General features: G+C 36.9%; 1 protein-coding gene across 1 annotated transcript in view; it reads left to right on the top strand.

Annotated features, from left to right (window-relative positions):
* Positions 1-16,846, top strand: part of rdgB (retinal degeneration B) — a 608,184-nt gene that overhangs the window by 541,185 nt on the left and 50,153 nt on the right. The window contains exon 20 of the mRNA XM_090391630.1: positions 5,948-6,131. Within this exon, the coding sequence (XP_090247756.1) occupies positions 5,948-6,131 (184 nt within the window). The remainder of the gene's footprint in view (positions 1-5,947; positions 6,132-16,846) is intronic.

Genomic DNA, 16,846 nt, shown 5'->3' with positions numbered 1-16,846 from the left:
AATATGGGATGTGGTAAGGCAGGGAAGGATGCAAAGCAAAAAAAAAAATTGTGCATTGTAAATGAGAAAATTGCATGATTTAAAAAAATTCATGCTTAAAATTATTAATGTAATTTAATTATGTATGCTAGTGATTTTTGAATTTTTGAAAACTTGTTGACCAGCTCAGGTCGTATGTACTGTGTGCTGCATTGTGGTTGTGTTCTGTGATTATAATCAAAGGGATTTAAAAATTACTCGAAATAAATTTTTTGAAGTTGAAAATTCTGCCAAAGAACTTGCACCAAAATAGGAATTTAAAATTTTTTAATGACAACGGAAGCAAAAAATATTTAATGATGAAATATGTAGTGAAAATGGCCAAACCACAAATCTGAATCCTTCAGATAAATTTTGAATTCAAGTATTTTATCCAGTTATAGACAAGCTGCTTATAATTCTCTTTATGATAGATTTGACTTTCTTATTAATAAATGTCAGAAATGAAATTGTTTACATAACAAAGACTCTAGTCCACATATATAATTAAGATTTAGAAGATTCTTTTGTGGACAAATTTTTATTATTTTCAATATTATTTCCAGAGTTCAAAACAGTATCAGAATTATTATTATTATTATCATTATCTGAGACCTCCAGGGAGTCAAGGACTCATCGAGGGAGGCTGTAAATTACCCAACCCAGCTATCATACCTTCCATTAAATTCATTCACGGAGAGAGAACCCCATGTTCTCTCCCCACCTTCCATATATATTGTCAGCACAAATTGATCAAAATCTGGTGACAAGCTTCCTGAATACAAATAGTTCCACTGCATAAAGAGGTTCCAAGACTGCTGTTGTAAATTACTGACCGATCAGCATATCAGGAATCGTTGTCAAGGTCTTGGAGAAAATGGTCAAGAGGAAAATACAGGATAGGATAGATGAAAATGGGATACTGTATGGGGGACAGCATGGTTTTGTGAAGGGTAGATCGTGCCTCAGTAACTTGCTCATGTTTTATAACTCAATGACGCCTGAACTGGATACAGTGATTCTACTGGACCTTGCTAAGGCCTTTGACAGGATACCACATGAAATTCTAATCAGTAAGCTGCAGCATATGGTGATGGATATAGGGTTGGTGAGATGGATAGGAGGGTGGTTGATGGAGAGATATCAGAGAGTGGTTTATTCAGGAGTAGAGTCCAAAAGATGGTCCGTGATTAGTGGTGTGCCGCAGGGTTCTGTTCTTGGACCACTACTCTTCAATTTGTTCATTAACGATATAGGAAAGGATTTGAGAGGAACTGTTCATTTGTTTGCTGATGATGCAAAGTTGGGTAGAGAAATAGTGAATGCACAGGATGTCAAAATTTTGCAGGATGATTTGGATAGTTTAGAGGACTGGGCTAAGGAGAATGGATGTCAATTTAATGTGGCAAAATGTAAGGTTATGCATTTTGGAGTGAAAAGATTAGTAGCAGTATATCACATTGGTGGAACTGTACTCCAGGAGATTGACGAGGCCAGGAATTTGGGAGTGTTGGTGGATAGGGAGTTGAAGTTTAGGCGGCACATCACAAAAGTGGCTAAATCAGCTCATCAAATCACACGGTTGCTGAAAAATACTTTAACAAGCAGAGGCAAACAGGTTATTGTTCCTCTGTATCGAGCCTTGATAAGCCCCCATCTAGACTACTGTGCCCAGATATATGGGGGCCAGGGTTTCTTCTGGGTGGGGAGGGGGGTGGAGAGGATTCAGAGAAGAGTGACCAAGATGATAGCAGGTCTATGGAACGAACCTTATGAGAACAGGTTGAAGATTTGTGGGTTGCAGAAATTGGTTGATAGGCAGAAAAGGGGTGATATGATTGAGACATTCAAATTACTGAAGGGTTTCTATAAGATTAATTCAGAAGATATTTTTGAGAATAGGACTGGTGGTGGGAGGACTAGGGAGCCATACATGGAAGCTGGCAAGAGTGTGGTTAGCAGGGGGGTGTTAGAGCTAGGTTTTTTACTTGGGGAGTGGTGCATGAGTGAAATAAGCTGCCAGAGTCTGTTGTGGGGGCCATGACTGTAAATGAGTTCAAGGTGAAGTATGATAGATACTATGTGAATGTCAAATAGTTGTTCTTGACATGATGTTAGGGCCTCCCTCGATGAGTCTATGGACTCCTTGGAGTTGCCCGTAATAATAATATTTAGATTCTGCAAAGATCCTAGATAGATTGCCACATGAAAAGTTGGTAATTAAATTAGAAAAAATGGAATTATATAACAGATTAATGCATTAGATAGAAGATATTACTTGCCCGATAGATAATAGTGTTTTCTAATGGGGGGGGGGGGGGTCTCCCCATAAGAAGAAAGACTAATGGTGTACTGCAGGGGTTTGATTTGGGGCTAGCACTATTTAACTTGTATATTATCAGAGACTTAAGTGAGATATACAATGCTTTAGAGATGATGCAAAGTGGAAAAACTATAAAGGAATATAGATGATGATGTAACTGTTTGACTAGCCTCTATGGTAGTGGGTGGAGTTACCAGTTCGGTGTTGCAAAGCATAAGGTTTTAAAATTTGGAATGTAGAGTATGTGGTTGGTGATGAGGACATCTTACATGAGGTGAAGGAAATAAGTGATTGGGGGGGGGGGAACAAGAGCCTAACATTTAGGAGATTACTGAAATCATGATGCCATCATGATAGATTATGGGAATGATGAACAGAGCATTAACATGTAGAAGTAGGGAGGTTATGGTTCCCTTGTGTAAGGCTTTGATCAGGCTACATAAGGATTATGATGCACCGATTTGGTCATCTAGTTTTCAAGGGATGATGATATATGTTGAAACAGATCCAGGAAGATTGACTGAGGTGGTATCAGATCTTTTTTTTTTTTTTCCCAAAACATATTAAGTTGGTAAGTGGTTGTTACCAGATTAATGGAAAAGAGATTTATCATAGAATGGGATAAGATGGGAATAAAGCAAGAAAGCATCCCTGGAAGCTGTATAAGAATGATATGAGCAAGAAACAGTTTCAATTGGAAAGTGATTGGTGAGTGTAATGCATTACCAAAAAAGAGTAGTTAGTTCAGAAACAGTAATTGAGTTTAAGGCATGTCTTAATATGCATTGTATGTAACAGCAGGACCACCCACAGTATGTTTTCTGACACCATGGAGGTCTGATTTGATGAGGAGGATGATAATAATAATATGGTTCACATCTTAAATTATGTCTCCATTCCTTTTTAAGCTACCATGTATCTTGACTAGTACTCTCTGTAAACTAAATGAAAGAATAATACATACTAGACTTATGAATTGGCTCTTAGAAAATAACAAGATCAACTTCTACCAAACTGCATACAGGTCTCATCACAGTACAGAAGATCGATTATTTTATCTTTGCTAATCAATCATAGATGGCTTCAAAGAAAAACCACCAAAGAAGACAAGGCAATCTTCTTGGATCTTACAGCTGCCTTCAATCATGTATGGAGACAAAAGTTAATAAAAATTGCATATGATACTGGAATAAGGAGGAATGCATTAATTTGAATTTCAGACTTCATAAAAGGAAGAAAAATAAAATAATCTGGCACACAAGCAGTAATCATCAACAGTCTGAAACATTCCTAAAGAAATCAATACAAGGCTTAGAAAGATTGACAAAGGAACTTAAATTTCAGATAAACCTGGAAAAACAAAACATATAGTACTCATGTTGCTAAAAAAAGCTCCTAAAAAGCTTAATGTCATCAGAAGGCTTTGTGGAACAAAGTAGGGTGCAAAACCAAAGACACTCATACAACCCACTATGGAATATTCCTCATCCATCTGGGCTCCAGGTTCTACTAGATCAAAAGAAAAACTTGACAGAGTACAATCAAGAGCACCATTATTATAGGTGCAGTCTCATCCACAGATAATTTAAAAGCTCAACAAGAGTGTGGACTTCACATACTAGAAGACAGAAGAAAACTCTCTACAGTTAAATTCATTAACAGAATCATGAGCCAACAACAGTCTGGCTGGCTGAGTGGTTAGCTTGTCTGCTCTCCAGTCAGGTGGCTGCAGGTCCGAATCCCACCATGGGCATGGATGTTTGTGATTGTCTGTGGAAATACCAGTGGTGGCGGTCGGCAGTAGATGGCGTTGGTGTAGTTGCGGTCAATTGGTGGATTGTAAGTGGTGGAAGCAGTGCTGTAGATGCCCTCCCTCGATGAGTCTTTGGACTCCCTGGAGGTGACAGATAATAATAACAGGATCACATCTCATTCAGGACTTTCGATACCTGGACAGGAAAATCTAGATTAAAGATCATCTACTTTACAATATGATCATGAAATTAGAAAACGATCAGCTTAGAGTACCTGTCTGTTGAAATAAGCAAAGAGCCATCTTTTCCACTATACCACCAAAAAACACAATGATTAACTTAAATCTCCTAGAACCGTGTTCAAAAAAGGATTCACAGCATGAAAAGAAAAGGACCTCACTTAAATAATCTAAATCATGTCTTCACCTACACTGATGGATCCTCTGATGAAGCACTCGACCAAGGAGGAGCAGGAGTTTTACTAACTCTACTTGGAGGTGAGGAAATGCAAATCAAAACCACAGCTGGCAAAATTGCTTCAAACTTCACTTGTGAATTAACAGCCATACAAGCAGCTTTAAAGTTCTATCTCTCTAAACCAGTAATAAACATTACAGAAGAATAATCATCTACAGTGACTTAAAATCTGCACTTGAGGCATTAAAAAATGGAAAGACAAAACTCACACAGAGTTTTGTCTTTGTCACTTGTCACTGACAACTGTGTAAGGTTTATGGGCATAACTGAATGATAGTAAGGGTAGTCAATGGTGCCATTTCTACCAAATCATCTATCACCACACTTTACCACACTTGGCTGGTCACTGTGCTCTTCATCATGAACATTGTGCACCCTTCTTTAAACAAACACCACCATTGCCTAACCTTACTCTCACTCATTACGTTAGGCTCGTAAACCTTACAGTCATCAATGAATTTCTGCAGCACTATTGTTTTCCACCAACAAAAACCATATCACACCATGAACCTCACAACTGGTGAGATATCTTTTATCACAGTACTTATTATAAATTATTCATAAAAGACAACAAACAATAATGGAACAAAAGTGAAATGGTCAGCAGCTAGCTAATGAGTCACTCTATGCTACCATGCATGCATGCATGACCCCTCCCCCATATCTTATTCGGGGGTAAATTTTGAATGGACCTAAATTTCTGGACATGCCTCATAAAAATAAATATGAAAAATGTGACTGAATATATGAAATTATATCTTTAAACAGTATGTTTAATGCATGGCACTTCCAATTAGCATTGCCAGTTCCTATTTGATATGCTTGTAGATGCATTACTCTTTTAAATTAATATTATCAAATAAAATAATTTATATATAAGTTTTTCAAAATCTCTTGGGCTGTGCTCTTTGAATGTTTGCTAATTTATTTGAAATAGTTTATTGTCCCATCTGCAGTTCATTCTCATTGAGGATTTGATAATAACTATTCACATGATAACCTTGAAGCTAATACTTAAAAACAGCCTTTACACTTGCTTATAACACTATAGAACCCCTGCCATTTGTGGAATCTCATTTGTAGAAATGCTTGTAATAATGAACGTTAGAGGAATTCTTCTGAATTGCAGGAAGGGGGGGGGGACACATACTGATTGGCAAAATTGACAGTAAATACATTAATATGTGATATTTACACTGCTGAAAATTTAATCCCAATTTATATAAGTAGAACTATAGAAAACTTATAACTTTTCAAATACAATGTGGTTTCAGAATTTCAAAATGATGTTAACTCACATTATATGTGCAGAATTTATCATCAAAGAGAAATTAATATCTAGTTTCAGCAGCCACTTATGTTATTTTACTTTCAGACACTGGCAAGAGTTAGGATATTTAATAATATATATTACTGGTCGACCTGATATGCAGCAGCAGAGAGTTGTTTCCTGGCTATCACAACATAATTTTCCTAGTGGTTTAGTATCTTTTGCTGATGGCTTCTCCACTGATCCTTTACGTCACAAAGCTGAATACCTGCGGCATTTGCATAAGGAGGTAGGCCAAGTTAAAACTCTTATTTGATTATGAATTATAATTATATCCCATATTATACTACTGATATTACCTGGTAACTGAAACTATCCATGGAAGCCACAAACTCATTGAGAACTAGCTCATACAATACCAGTGTATTTATGTAAATTTTTATGCACAAAGTTTTTTCTAGTGATCACAAAAATTTACTAATAATCAAAATAAGTAATAAATTATAACTCACATCATTAAAACAAAATAAATAAACATCTTTATTTAAGTTAAGGGATATATCCCATATTGTTTCATAGCCAAATAAGAAACTCAGAGTTTCATGCCGAATATAGAAACTATATAAAGTTCGGCGAGTCCAAGCGTAAGCAAATACCTGGATAGTGCCACACATAACCCATTTGGTAGTGCAACTCATAGTAAGGGTGGAGCAAGCTCCAATCACTATTCTTGGTATTTACCAATAATGTGAAACCCAGCTCCTAGAAGCTGTATTACTGCTCTGCATTATGAGAGAAGGTCACTACCCAGACCAGTTTCAACCTTTATTGAGGTCTCATCACTGAGTGAGTAGGTGGACCTAGATAATACCAAGTTTGTAGCAAACAGAACTTACATACCCTACTATAAGAATTGCCAAGAAGATGTCCTAATAAATTACTAATTATATGAAGAGCCAAAGGCTTCAATTCAGTGACGTGAACTTTAGCAAATACCTGGTTGACATGAACGTTAGCAAATACCTGGATTCCAGGTATTTGCTAATGCTTGGACTCGCCGAACTTTATATAGTTTCTATATTCGGCATGAAACAATATGGGATGTAATATCCCTTAACTTAAATGTTCACGTCACTGAATTGAAGGCTTTGGCTCTTCATATAATTAGTAAATAAACATCGTTATCATTAGTTTCTTAGTGTATACCCACAGGGGCTGTACAGGCTACTAAAATAGTACCACATGATTAACATGTTCGCTGCCAACTACGATTATACTCGTAGTTGGTAAACCAGCCACACAAGCCAGCTACGAGTATACTCATATGATGCTTACTGCCGGCAACGAGATTACTGTACTGACCTTGAAGAAGTGAAAATGCTTGGCTTGTGGAGCTAGCATCAAAACTGTGTATTCTCATAGATGGTATATGCTCTGCACAAGAGCCAACTACTAGTATACCCATATGACGCTTACCACCGGCAACAAGATTACCGTACTGACCTTGAAGATGTGAAATTGCTCGGCGTAGGGGAACAGACTATGCTGAAGTGGCGTGGCAGCGAATGTGTTAAGTTTATATTATTACTAATCTCCTATCAACAATTTTCCACTAAATTAGACTATTAGTATTGACTGTTGTAGTTTTTAATATCAATAAGTGCAAGGTGTTGCATTTTGGAGTGCAGAAATATGAGGCTGTGTACTATATCGATGGTGCCGTACTGCAGGAAGTGGATGAGATTAGAGATTTGGGAGTGATGTTGACAGTTCACTGAAATTTAGAGGGCATATTGCTAGGGTTGCAAAGGTTGCACATTGTAGTACTACTATGATAAGAAGTACTCTAACATGCAATTATAAGGAAGTGGTTGTACCACTGTATAATAAGGCATTGGGTCAGACCACACTTGGACTATTGTGCTCAGATCTGGTCACCAGGTTTTCAATGTGATGTGGAGACATTGGAGAGGGTCCAGAGGCGAGTGACTAAGACAATATCGGGACTTTGGAATGCTGGCTATGGAGAGAGGTTGAAGAGATGTGGATTGCAGAGTTTGGTGGATAGGAGGAAGAGAGGTGATATGATAGAGACGTGTAAATTAGTGAGAGGATTTTATCAGATTAATCCAAAGGGGATTACAAAAAGAGTAGAAGGTGAGAGGGGAAGAACCAGACGTCATTCATTTAAGTTATGTAAAAGTGTGGTGAAGAAGGGTGTGAGGAGTAGATTTTTTTCATGGAGAATTGTCAGTGAATGAAATGCATTACCAGACTGTGTTGTTAATGCAAGGAGTGTTAAGGACTTTAAGATTCTATATGATAAATATGTTGTCAGTTGAATGAACCTCCTACGATGAGTCTGCCAACTCCATGGAGGGTGTAATAATAATAAGAATTACTTGTCAGCACTCCAAATATATTGTTGTATCTAACATTTCTGTTTTCTAAAGCACTTCTGAATGAATCGCTCCACATCTATCTTGGTCTTCCTCTTGATCTTTTTCCTGTCATCTTAGCATCAAACACCCTGATTTCCTAACCTTTCTTCTCCCATTCTGGTTAAGTGACTATACTACCTTAGCTTAGCCCTGCTCACACATTCATGAATGCTAACAATGTCAAGTTCATTCCTAATATCTTCATTTTTAATATGATTCTGCCATTTATTCCATCTGTTCAGGCTCCTACTTATCTATTATCTTTGATCAAGTGCTTTATTTCTAACACAACTCTCAGATCCATAACTTAAAACTGGTTTGAACACCTGTCTTGTATACTGCCCTTGAGTATTTTGGCTGCTTTCTCTCTTATTCCATATAAATTATTCAACTGGGTCCCACCATACCATCTTTATTTATTCTGTTGTCTATTTCTATATTTCATTTGCCATCTTCACTGAAAATTGTGCCTAAAGAACTAAGATATTTATGTGTTCTATAGATTTTCCATTGAGAATGCAACTGAAATTGTCTATTTTTCTGCCTATTTTCATAGTTTTGGCTTTTAATTGCTGATTTTCAATCCAAATTGTTACAGCTGTTATTCCATTTAGTTAGAGAATCCTAGAGCACTGGATATGTTTAGGCATTAAACACCATCTGCATAAGTATCGTATTTCAGATTCTATTATCAGGTTTAACAACACTTTCTTTCATAATGTGATCCACACAGATAATGAATAAGAGTGGAGATGGCAATGTCCCTTGTCTTACACCCAATTTTACATCAAACCATCTTTCCAATATTTCCTTCAATTCTACATAATGCTCCATTTATTATTATCATTATCAAATTTATCCTACATAAATGTAACATTTTGAAAAGATTTTCCCTTGCACTTTGTTGTAGGCTTTTCCAGATCTGCACAACTTAAGTACAGCTGCATATTATATTTCACGATTTCTCAACTGTTTATAATAATGTGAAAATCTGATCCTGACAACTTGTATTTGACCTGAACCCAGCTTTCTCTTCCACATTTTTTTTCTGTCTCTTGCTAAGTATGCTTGCATAAATAATACCTGAAAGACTTAGTAGAGAAATTCCTCTGTCATTCTCACATTTGACTTTATTCCTCTTTTTATAAATGAGAACTATGAGAGCTCTACTCCAATCTTCTCAAATTCGATATCACCAAGCCATCTGATTTTTGTCACTGCAGCTTCTGTAAACTTTGATACCTCCTTATTTCAGCATTTTTGTTCAGATATCATCTACTCCAGCTTTCTTTTCACATTTCTGGTTTATAATGGCTTTTTCTTAACTGAAGTATTGGTATGTTCTCCTGTTTGTGTTCCTCTTGAATATTTTCTATTACTATTCTCTTACCTTGTTTTATTTTACAGTATTTCAAAATAATTACCTCAGACATCTGGAATAATCACATTTTCAGTTTTCATGTCATCTTTATCATTTTTTGATTCCTTTCACATTACTCTTTTCTCCATTTCTAACCTTATTCAATAGCCTCCAGAACATTTTCCAACATTTCTAATATTTATCTTCTATATTCTTTACAAAGTCATTTTATGATTTTTGTTTAGTTATTTTTACACACAGCTTAGCTCTCTTACATTTTCTCTATATTCTTTTAGGGCATCTGCTGATTTATTTGTTGGAACGTTTGGTATTTCTTCTTTTCCAGGAATGCTTTTTAATCAGTTATGTCCACCATGGTTCTTATTTTTCTGTTCTTGCAGACAACTTCAACACATGCCTCCCTAGATAAATCCATCAATTTTTGTTTTAGTTTTCCCTGAGACTTAAGGTTTGATTCATATTTTCAAATTGTGTCATTACTTCTTGGACAATGTTTATATAGCTGAGTCTACTGTTTACCTGTAAAGGCTGCTCATCTTAAATTATTATTACTATTATTACGAGAGATCTCCAGAGAGTGAGGGACTCATTGAGGGAGGCCACATACTACATGCACCAACTATCATACTTATTCTTGAATTCATTCACACTGCTTGCACTCGCAACATCCAATGGCAATCCATTCCAATCAAGCACCACCCTATCTAGCCCTCACTCTCTTCTTAGCAGCATTCATTCTCAGCTTCCAAGGATGCCCTCTTGTCCTTTCCTCACCCTCCATAAATTGAAAAATTCCATCAACTGAAATCCTGTATGACTTTCAGAAGTTTGTAAGTCTCAATCATATCACACCTCTTTCTCCTGTTTGCTAGTGTCTGCAGTCTACAAAGTCTGTCTTCATAATCAGTATTCTACAGTCCTGATATCATTTTTAACACTCTCCTTTGCACTCTCTCCACTATATCAGAATCACAATGGAGACCAGACCTGTGCACAGTGGTCCAAGTGAGGTCTTATCAAGGCCTTGTAAAGAGGCAAAATGACATCCTTATCTTTATATATGAACATTCCTTTCAGCATTGCAATTATCTTTTGAGTTGTATTTACAATCTTTGCTGCATGGCCCCTGAACTTCAACTTCCTATCTACTAACACTCCAAGATCCCTAGCCTCATCAGCTTCTTCAAGCATAATCCCACCAATATAATATGACATTGGATATCTAATCATGCTTAATTGTATGACTTTACATTTATGACATTGAACCGACACCCATTTTCCCATGCCCACAATTCCAGCCAATTCAAACCATTCTGCAAAGATTGCATATCAGCAGCATTCCTGTTCCCTACCTATCTTTGCATCATCAGCAAATAGATGTATGTTGCTTGTCAGTTATGTATGTCGCTTATCCTTCTCAGTATCATTAATGTACAGATTGAATAACAGTAGACCAAGGACTGAACCTTGTGGTACATCACTCGTTACCTTAAATCTTGCAGACTCTCTTCCCCATAGACCATTTTTTGATATCTGTCAGTCAGCCATCCTCTAATCCATGCTAATATTCTATAACCCAAACCTGCAACAGTCCACCATGCAGTATCCTGTCAAAAGCCTTAGCAAAATCCAGAAGTATCATGGTGTATCCATTCTCCTTGTCTATTCGATGGTAGCATTGTTATAGAATGTGAGCAAATTGCTAAAACATGATTTTCCCTTAGTAAACTCATGTTGCTCATTGCAAAGTAGAGATTCACTGTCAACCCATTTCTGAATGCAAGCCCAAACCAATTTTTCCAAAATCTTCACCACCACTCCTGAGATACTAATTGGTTAATAGTTGGATACATCGGTCTTTGCACCACCCTTGTGCAATGGAATTACCATTCCTTCTTTCCATTTCTGCAGAATCTTCCCTGTTCTGAGATTCATATTAAACAGCCTCATCAAAGGAAGAGCCAGTTCAGCTGAACACTCTTTTAGCACACATGCTGATATCCCATCAGTCCCTATTACTGAATTCTTATTCAGTTTGTCTAACAGCTCTGATACCTCATGCACCTGAGTTTCTTCATCCAGTGAGCTCAATGTTGCATACCCAGGTTGATAGCTTTTAACAAAATATGCACTCATTAGTTGAACAACCTCTTCTGCATCTGTTACCCCTCATGCCATCTGCATTTAGAAGAGTTATTCCTTCATATTCATTCTTTCTTTTATATGCAGCATATCGATAGAATTCTTGTCTTTAGCATGCAGAGCCAGTTCTTTTCATACTCAGACTTTGCTTTCCATACAACAGTTGTGACTATTCTAGCCTGTTGTTTATAATTTTTATAACGGACATCATCTTTATGCACACAGTATTCCTTCCACATCATCCTTTTCTTACAAATCTCTTGTTTAATAAGATTACACATTCATTTGATGCCTGCCCTATTTATTTTTCAAACTCTCAGGACACATTCTGATATTGGATCATTTAAGTATTGTTTAAATGCTTCCCATGCACTGTCGATACTCTTCCCATCAACCAATGGGAAGAATATCGACAACAACCGATCCCATTCCACTGAACTCAGCATACCCCTCAGTTGGTCATAATTTTCTGCTTTGTAGTTCAGCATATAACCTTTTCTGAATGGTTACATGCTGAACATTCAGAATTCATAAACTTAGTCACTTGTCAAGTGAGTACTGCATGATCATTGTCACCAACTGGAGGCAGAATAGTTACATCTTTAACTGAAATGCCCTCTGACACTATAATCAAATGTTACACTCCTTTTTTTGACCTTGAGTTACTTCTGTGACATGCTGCTTGAGGAAGTTGTCCTGCAACAGCTCAATAAATTAATTTTCATTCTTCTCATGAGATTCTACTAATACCCAATCAATATTTGGATAATTCAAGTCTCCCATAATGATTACTCCTTTTGCTCTCATCTTTTCTATTTGGTGATCTATTTCTTCATCACTAGCAACCAATCCACCAGGTCTGTAACAACACCCCACTGTGTTATTGATCTTGTTAGATTCCACCTCACACCAGATGGCTTCAAACTCACTGCCACATGAAATACTGTTAGTAGTAGTACTACAATCATAGGTCTCAACTCTAACTGGATTCAAGTCATCTGAAATCATTATGAGCACACTTCCCCCTCTTGTATCCTCTCTATCTTTCCTCTCTAAATACTGTACCATTTACACTTGATACCAGTTAGCAATTCTGATTCTGGTAGCCTGGTCTCACTAATGCCTACAATCTGAAGTCCCAACATATTGATCAAGGCAACAAACTCTACTCTTTTGTTTCTGATACTCCTAACATTTGCATACAGACATAATAATCTACCTGCATGTTCTTTTATATACTCTTGTCTGCATTCTCCATCACACAGTTGGACAACTTGCAGATCTCTAAGCCTTCTCTAGTGATTGTTTTTCTTCTTCATCTTGTTCCTTTCCAGGCTTGTAGGCCAAGTGGCCTGTTCTGGACTCATTTCCATTATTTAAGGGTCTTCCTCTGCATTCAGTACCTTTTGAGTGGTAATTAGAATTTATTTAGGTACTCTGATTATATTCATTCTCAGTCCATGTTCTTTCCATTTTTCTCTATAGCAAATAACTGTTTCATTTAGGTAGTTTGTAATTTCAAGTTTATTTCTGATTTCACTTCTTTTCATTTTATCCATTATTGTGACTCCTCAGTTCTGCACAGAAATTTCATTTTGAATGATTCAATTCTTCTTTCATCTGCTTTTTTTATTGTCCATATCTCACTGCCATAAAGTAAGGTAAGTTTATCTACTGTGTTATAGATTCTTATTCATGTGTGTTTTTACATAATTAGGTTTAAAAATTTTATTTACAATGCCTGTTACTTTTAAAAAGTTTGATATTTTCAGTTCTGTATCAGTGATTGTTTTTAAAACATAGATATTGTTCTTTTCAATGTAATATTCATTTATATCCTACATAAAACTAAGTGATGATTACCTTTATTTCAAATCCTCTACTCTTGTATCCTGACCTAGCATATGGATATTACTATGGGGTGGGGGAAGGAGTTTTAATAAACACCTAGAACAAAAATTATATGAAAGCAATTGATATAACTGCAAAACAGAACATACCTTAAAACCCTTTAACCCCCGCCCCCTTGTTTCATCAAATTGTAATAATTTGTTCTTTTTCATTTAGGATATATAAGAATACGTCAGAGGTTTTGAAGAAATTAGAAGATGCAGAGATGCTGGCTGCCATCAAGTTTTTCATGCTGCAAGAAAAGTTCACAACTGAAATTCATCAAACTTTGTGTGAGACTTTGGGGGGGCTGTGCCTCAGCTTATCCAACAGTTGTCATTTGGCCAAGTTTAAAACTCGGCATCCTGAGACAACAGATGCTCCCAAGTCAGGAAGACCTTCCACAGCGATCACACCTGAAAACATCGATGCAGTGCATGCCACGATCCTTGATGATAGACAAATACCAGCCAAAAACATTACAAAGACTCTGGGGGATATCCAGGGAAAGTTGGGATCATTATCAGCCAACATCTGGACACTCACTTCACTGAGGGAAGAAGCTCTCATTGTAGGTGTCCAGATGTTTGAATGCCAACCAAAAAAAAGAGAGAACATGTGCTGTCATCTCAAGGGATTTGGGGTCGTTTTGAAAAATCCAGTGCAAATTTTTGGCACGTAGTGAATGTTGATGACACAAATAGTTCTTGCCATTGTCTTCATCACTATGGTCATTGGAGTGGAGACAAAGTTTCTCCACAGCCAAAGAAGTTCCAAACCCAAAAGTCACAGGGAAGGTTCTTGCCATTGTCTTTTGGGATATGGATGGTGTAATCCTTGCCAAGTACCTTAATAAAGGTGAAACTGTTACAGCAGCGATTTATTCAACAGCTCTGAAGGAATTGAAGGGGGTACTGAAGGAAAAACACCATGGGAAACTGATCAGAAGTGTGGTGCTTTTTCAGGACAACTCACCTGCTCATACTGCTCATGAAACAGAAATTTCATTTTGAATGATTCAATTCTTCTTGTCTTTGGGAATATTTAAATATTTAAATATTTAACATAGGCTCACCCTTCCTTTATTTGGGAATATTTAAATTTAAATATTCCCAAATTTAAATTTGGGAATAGGAAATAGTCAGATGGGGCACAATTTGGGCTTTCAGTGTCTACCTCACTTCACCCTTTTTGCCAGACTTGGCCCCCATCTGACTGTTTCCTATTCCCAAATTTAAAGAAACACTTAAAAGGAACAAAATTTACCACAGTTATAGCAGCTGAGGACTGGTTTTTGCAAAAAGGGAAAGACTTTTTTCCTCAGAGAATTGCAAATCTTCAAGATCTACCATGAACAGTGACTTTAACCTATATCTTTTAGCTATATCTCAGTGGGACAACCTTGTAAATTTCAATGCCACAAAACTCATTTCTGTCTGATCTCTCGCAAGAAAGCGCTTGCATGCTTCCTCCTTACTTTCAGTAATATGGAGATATCCAATCAGATTTCTCTTCTTGGACTTACCTACACCTCAGATTTTTCCTGGCACAACCACATTTCAACTATAGCTTCTACAGCCACCAAAAAACTTGCTGTACTTTTCACCCAAGACACCACTTCACACCTTCACATCTGCTTCCTATACAAAATCCAAATCTACCCTATGAAATATTGCTCCCATATTTGGGGAGGTGCACCAAAATCCTCTCTAAGATTGCTCGATTCTGTCCAGAAGAAGGCAATCCAGATAATTATTGACCCCTCTCATAATGCAGAAACTGAACATCTCACAGATGTTCAGTTTCTGCATTATGCCTTTTCTACAGAGACTTTCATGGACAGTGTTCTGCTGAACAAGAACCACTGCTAACCAACACCCTTTTACAGTTCATCTTGAAACTCGCCAAACTAACTTCACTGCCTCCTCTTTCATCTCATTTACTTCTGTCCTTTGGAACAGTCTCCCCCCACTCTGCCTTGAGAATCTTCTGTGGTATAATAGGCAAAATATATTTCATTATCCTCATTTCCCTATTTTAAAGTTTAACCCCCCCCCCCCATAATATGGAAAATGGAAAAAGTGGTCCTTGTTAGAGATCTAAACAGCCAAGTAGGAAATGAATCCCACTAGGCATATAGAAATGTACTGGGATAATTTGGAGAAAAGTGCAAAGCTAATAATAATGGCAAGTGTCTGTTATTCTGAGAAGTATATTGACTAGTCATTACTAATGCTATGTTTCATACTTTAAATTGCTTTCTGATCAAGAAGTCTATATTCACATTTGGTATTTAACACTGTTGCCATCCATTCTTTTGATCATTGTTGCCCAAATATAACATCCTATACTTATTATTTAATAGGTTCTCACCTATTTTTGTCTTCTTTGTCTAAATAAATAAATGATTATTTATTAATCTGATGGTATTGTTTCTGGGTATACGAGGGTTGTTTGAAAAGTTTGGTAAATTTTCACTAGAAGGCGACACAATTCGTTCGTTCATACCAGTGTTGGCACATATCATCTTTTTCATGACCCCTGGCAAAATTTTAGCCACATGTGACAAGTAGTTCTCATTTTGCAAACATTTAAAACGACCGTGTTTTAATTTTTCATAAAAATGGAGAAAAACGACTTTCGTGCAGTGATAAAACACTTTTATTTGAAGAAGTTCGATGGCCAGTCGGATCAAAACTGAGTAAGGTGCAGTTCATGGAGACTCTGCACCAGCATTAAAGACTATTTATTTTGAGATAAGTGAGTTTAAATGTGGTTGTAAGTCCTTTGAAGATGAAACGTGCTCCAGACGCTCGACTGAGGGCACTACGAAGGAAGTGATTGAAAAAATCCATAGTATCGTTATGCAAGACCACCAAGTGAAAGTGCGTGAGACTGCTGAGATTGTAGGCATCTCAACTGAACAGGTGTATAATATCCTGCACAAAAAAATTTCACATGAAAGCACTGTGTGCATGATGGATGCCACGATTGTTGACTGTTGTCAAAAATGCATTCGAAAAGTCATTTCAACGCAGTGTTTGGCAATGTTTAATCACAATTCACAGTATTTTTTGCATTGAATCATGACTGTAGGCAAAATATGCTTGGATACACCACTACACACCTGAGTCCAAGCAGCAGTCTCAA

The sequence above is a fragment of the Typopeltis vanoorti genome, chromosome 4 (genome assembly GCF_054136105.1).
Source record: "Typopeltis vanoorti isolate ZY-2024b chromosome 4, IOZ_Tvanoo_1.0, whole genome shotgun sequence".
NCBI lineage: Eukaryota > Metazoa > Arthropoda > Arachnida > Uropygi > Thelyphonidae > Typopeltis > Typopeltis vanoorti.
This window is presented reverse-complemented; position numbering and strand designations above follow the sequence as displayed.